The sequence below is a fragment of the Nerophis lumbriciformis genome, linkage group LG13, assembly GCF_033978685.3.
Source record: "Nerophis lumbriciformis linkage group LG13, RoL_Nlum_v2.1, whole genome shotgun sequence".
Taxonomy (NCBI): domain Eukaryota; kingdom Metazoa; phylum Chordata; class Actinopteri; order Syngnathiformes; family Syngnathidae; genus Nerophis; species Nerophis lumbriciformis.
In genome coordinates, this window is record NC_084560.2 from 1,859,256 (window position 1) to 1,864,293 (window position 5,038).

At 41.0% G+C, this 5,038-nt stretch overlaps 1 protein-coding gene across 2 annotated transcripts; it reads left to right on the plus strand.

Annotated features, from left to right (window-relative positions):
- Positions 1-751, plus strand: LOC133613898 (gamma-crystallin M3-like). Of its 2 annotated transcripts, none has more exons than XM_061971793.1 (3): positions 1-72; positions 138-380; positions 442-751. In XM_061971793.1, the coding sequence occupies exons 1-3, from the start codon at positions 43-45 to the stop codon at positions 718-720; spliced, it is 552 nt and encodes a 183-aa protein (XP_061827777.1). In that variant the 5' UTR covers positions 1-42; the 3' UTR covers positions 721-751. The 2 variants fall into 2 exon arrangements, with proteins under 2 accessions (XP_061827777.1, XP_061827778.1); XM_061971794.1 differs by having other exon boundaries at positions 445-751.
- Positions 752-5,038: the final 4,287 nt, after the last annotated feature.

Genomic DNA, 5,038 nt, shown 5'->3' on the forward strand with positions numbered 1-5,038 from the left:
CCGGTATAAAAGTGGAGCAGCAGCTGCTGACCTCCAAACAAAATGTCCACCACCGACATGAGCATGGGCAAGGTAAGCATCACGGGTCTTCTCCGGGAACTCCCGTCCGGGTCTCACCACTCCACCTCCTCTTCCAGATCATCTTCTACGAGGAGAGGAACTTCCAGGGCCGCTCGTACGAGTGCATGAGCGACTGCTCCGACATGTCCTCCAACCTGAGCCGGTGCCAGTCCTGCCGGGTGGAGAGCGGCTGCTTCATGGTCTACGAGCGCCCCAACTTCATGGGCAACCAGTTCTTCATGAGGAGGGGCGAGTACTCCGACTACATGAACATGATGGGCATCAGCAGCGGCATCAAGTCCTGCCGCATGATCCCCATGGTGGGTGCACACCTTTGGTGGCTTTGAACCTGCTCTAACCATGTCTGGCCTGTCTCCCAAGCAGCACAGAGGCCAGTTCAGGATGAAGATCTTCGAGCGGGAGAACATGAGCGGCCAGTCCAACGAGCTGCATGAGGACTGCGACAACATCCAGGAGCGCTTCCGCATGAGCGACTGCATGTCCTGCCAGGTGATGGAGGGCCACTGGCTGCTCTTCCAGCAGCCCCACTTCCGGGGCAAGATGATGTACGTGAGGCCCGGAGATCACCGCAGCTTCAGGGACATGGGCATGAGTGGCATCAGCTTCATGAGCATGAGGCGCATCATGGACACATGCTAGATGTTTCCACAATAAAGATCCATAATACTCACCTATGTCTGTCACTGTCGTCTACTTTGTTTGCTACCTTACAAGCACACTCACTGGCTGGATTATAGGCGTGTGACTGCAAGGTGTATGGCTGCGGAATTGGACAAAAAAGTGTGATATTTGAAAAAAAAGTTTGCACTTTGATGTTAGCATGCTAATATTAGCACGCTAACAGTTGACATGTGTCACGTACCAAGTTATATGACTGCAAGTTGTATGGATGCGGAATTAGACAAAAAAACTGTAACATTTGCACACAAAAAAGTTAGCACTTCAATGTTAGCATGATAACGTTAGCACGCTAACCGTTGACATGTGTCACGTACCAAGTTATATGACTACAAGGTGTATGGCTGCGGAATTAGACAAAAAAAAGTAACATTTGCAAAAAAAAAGTTAGCACTTTGATGTTAGCATGCTAACGTTAGCACGCTAACCGTTGACATGTGTCACGTACCAAGTTATATGACTACAAGGTGTATGGCTGCGGAATTAGACAAAAAAAGTAACATTTGCAAAAAAAAAGTTAGCACTTTGATGTTAGCATGCTAATGTTAGCACGCTAACAGTTGACATGTGTCACATACCAAGTTATATGACTACAAGGTGTATGGCTGCGGAGTTAGACAAAAAAGTGTAACATTTGCACACAAAAAAGTTAGCACTTCAATGTTAGCATGCTAACGTTAGCACGCTAACCGTTGACATGTGTCACGTACCAAGTTATTTGACTACAAGGTGTATGGCTGCGGAGTTAGACAAAAAAGTGTAACATTTGCACACAAAAAAGTTTGCATTTTGATGTTAGCATGCTAACATTAGCACGCTAACAGTTGACATGTGTCATGTACCAAGTTATATGACTACAAGGTGTATGGCTGCGGAATTAGACAAAAAAGTGTAACATTTGCACACAAAAAAGTTAGCACTTCAATATTAGCATGCTAACGTTAGCACGCTAACCGTTGACATGTGTCACGTGCCAAGTTATATGACTACAAGGTGTATGGCTGCGGAATTAGACAAAAAAAGTAACATTTGCAAAAAAAAAGTTAGCACTTTGATGTTAGCATGCTAATGTTAGCACGCTAACAGTTGACATGTGTCACATACCAAGTTATATGACTACAAGGTGTATGGCTGCGGAGTTAGACAAAAAAGTGTAACATTTGCACACAAAAAAGTTAGCACTTCAATATTAGCATGCTAATGTTAGCATGCTAACAGATAACATGTGTCACGTACCAAGTTTTATGACTGCAAGGTGTATGGCTGCAGAATTTGACAAAAAAGTGCAACATTTTTTTAAAAAGTTAGCACTTTGATGTTAGCATGCTAACGTTAGCACGCTAACAGTTGACATGTGTCACGTACCAAGTTATATGACTACAAGGTGTATGGCTGCGGAGTTAGACAAAAAAGTGTAACTTTTGCACACAAAAAAGTTTGCATTTTGATGTTAGCATGCTAACATTAGCACGCTAACAGTTGACATGTGTCATGTACCAAGTTATATGACTACAAGGTGTATGGCTGCGGAATTAGACAAAAAAGTGTAACATTTGCACACAAAAAAGTTAGCACTTCAATGTTAGCATGCTAACTTTAGCACGCTAACCGTTGACATGTGTCACGTACCAAGTTATATGACTACAAGGTGTATGGCTGCGGAATTAGACAAAAAAAGTAACATTTGCAAAAAAAAAGTTAGTACTTTGATGTTAGCATGCTAATGTTAGCACGCTAACAGTTGACATGTGTCACATACCAAGTTATATGACTACAAGGTGTATGGCTGCGGAGTTAGACAAAAAAGTGTAACATTTGCACACAAAAAAGTTAGCACTTCAATGTTAGCATGCTAACGTTAGCACGCTAACCGTTGACATGTGTCACGTACCAAGTTATATGACTACAAGGTGTATGGCTGCGGAATTAGACAAAAAAGTGTAACATTTGCACGATAAAAAGTTAGCACTTTGATGTCAGCATGCTAATGTTAGCACGCTAACAGTTGACATGTGTCACGTACCAAGTTATATGACTGCAAGTTGTATGGCTGCGGAATTAGACAAAAAAACTGTAACATTTGCACACAAAAAAGTTAGCACTTTGATGTCAGCATGCTAACTTTAGCACGCTAACAGATGACATGTGTCATGTACCAAGTTATATGACTACAAGGTGTATGGCTGCGGAATTAGACAAAAAAAGTAACATTTGCAAAAAAAAAGTTAGCACTTTGATGTTAGCATGCTAATGTTAGCACGCTAACAGTTGACATGTGTCACATACCAAGTTATATGACTACAAGGTGTATGGCTGCGGAATTAGACAAAAAAAGTAACATTTGCAACAAAAAAAGTTAGCACTTTGATGTTAGCATGCTAATGTTAGCACGCTAACAGTTGACATGTGTCACGTACCAAGTTATATGACTACAAGGTGTATGGCTGCGGAGTTAGGCAAAAAAGTGTAACATTTGCACACAAAAAAGTTAGCACTTCAATATTAGCATGCTAATGTTAGCATGCTAACAGATAACATGTGTCACGTACCAAGTTTTATGACTGCAAGGTGTATGGCTGCAGAATTTGACAAAAAAGTGCAACATTTTTTTAAAAAGTTAGCACTTTGATGTTAGCATACTAACGTTAGCACGCTAACAGTTGACATGTGTCACGTACCAAGTTATATGACTACAAGGTGTATGGCTGCGGAGTTAGACAAAAAAGTGTAACTTTTGCACACAAAAAAGTTTGCATTTTGATGTTAGCATGCTAACATTAGCACGCTAACAGTTGACATGTGTCATGTACCAAGTTATATGACTACAAGGTGTATGGCTGCGGAATTAGACAAAAAAGTGTAACATTTGCACACAAAAAAGTTAGCACTTCAATGTTAGCATGCTAACATTAGCACGCTAACCGTTGACATGTGTCACGTACCAAGTTATATGACTACAAGGTGTATGGCTGCGGAATTAGACAAAAAAAGTAACATTTGCAAAAAAAAAGTTAGTACTTTGATGTTAGCATGCTAATGTTAGCACGCTAACAGTTGACATGTGTCACATACCAAGTTATATGACTACAAGGTGTGTGGCTGCGGAGTTAGACAAAAAAGTGTAACATTTGCACACAAAAAAGTTAGCACTTCAATGTTAGCATGCTAACGTTAGCACGCTAACCGTTGACATGTGTCACGTACCAAGTTATATGACTACAAGGTGTATGGCTGCGGAATTAGACAAAAAAGTGTAACATTTGCACGATAAAAAGTTAGCACTTTGATGTCAGCATGCTAACTTTAGCACGCTAACAGTTGACATGTGTCACGTACCACGTTTTATGACTGCAAGGTGCATGGCTGCGGAGTTAGACAAAAAAGTGTAACATTTGCACACAAAAAAGTTAGCACTTTGACGTTAGCATGCTAGCGTTAGCACGCTAACAGATGACATGTGTCACGTACCAAGTTAAATGACTGTGAAGGTATGGCTGTCTGATTAGAGAGAAAAAAAAACGTAAAGTTAGCCAAAAAAATTGCATGTTACTGTTAGTATGCTAGCATGCTAACCTGAGCATGCTAGCAGTTAACAAGTGTCACATACCAAGTTACATGACTCTAGGGGAAACGGTTTTAGATTGAGCTCAAAAAGCTAGCACTTTAATGTTAGCATGATAACGGCAACATGTATACAGTTAGCATGTTTCAAATACAATCTCATGATTTAGCTACCAACTAGCCAGCTGAATAACAAGGTCATTAGGTAGATGCCAACCAGCTAGCTAACCAGCTAACTAACAAGCTCATTATTTAGCTACCCACTAGCCAGCTGAATAACAAGGTCATTAGGTAAATACCAACCAGCTAGCTAACCAGCTAACTAACAAGCTCATTATTTAGCTACCAACTAGCCAGCTGAATAACAAGGTCATTAGGTAGATGCCAACCAGCTAGCTAACCAGCTAACTAGCAAGCTCATTATTTAGCTACCAACTAGCCAGCTGAATAACAGGGTCATTAGGTAGATACCAACCAGCTAGCTAACCAGCTAACTACCAAGCTCATTATTTAGCTACCAACTAGCCAGCTGAATAACAAGGTCATTAGGTAGATGCCAACCAGCTAGCTAATCAGCTAACTAACAAGCTCATGATTTAGCTACCAACTAGCCATCTGAATAACAAGATCATTAGATAGATGCCAACCAGCTAGCTAACCAGCTAACTAACAAGCTCATTAAGTAGCTACCAACTAGCCAACTTAATAATAAGGTCAT

What these genes read in the sequence shown, in the direction of transcription:
- LOC133613898 (XM_061971793.1), top strand. Translation starts at nt 43, where the DNA reads ATGTCCACCACCGACATGAGCATGGGCAAG. An exon ending in CCGACATGAGCATGGGCAAG is followed by an intron (nt 73 to 137) that starts GTAAGCATCACG and finishes CTCCTCTTCCAG; the next exon opens with ATCATCTTCTACGAGGAGAG. An exon ending in CCTGCCGCATGATCCCCATG is followed by an intron (nt 381 to 441) that starts GTGGGTGCACAC and finishes CTGTCTCCCAAG; the next exon opens with CAGCACAGAGGCCAGTTCAG.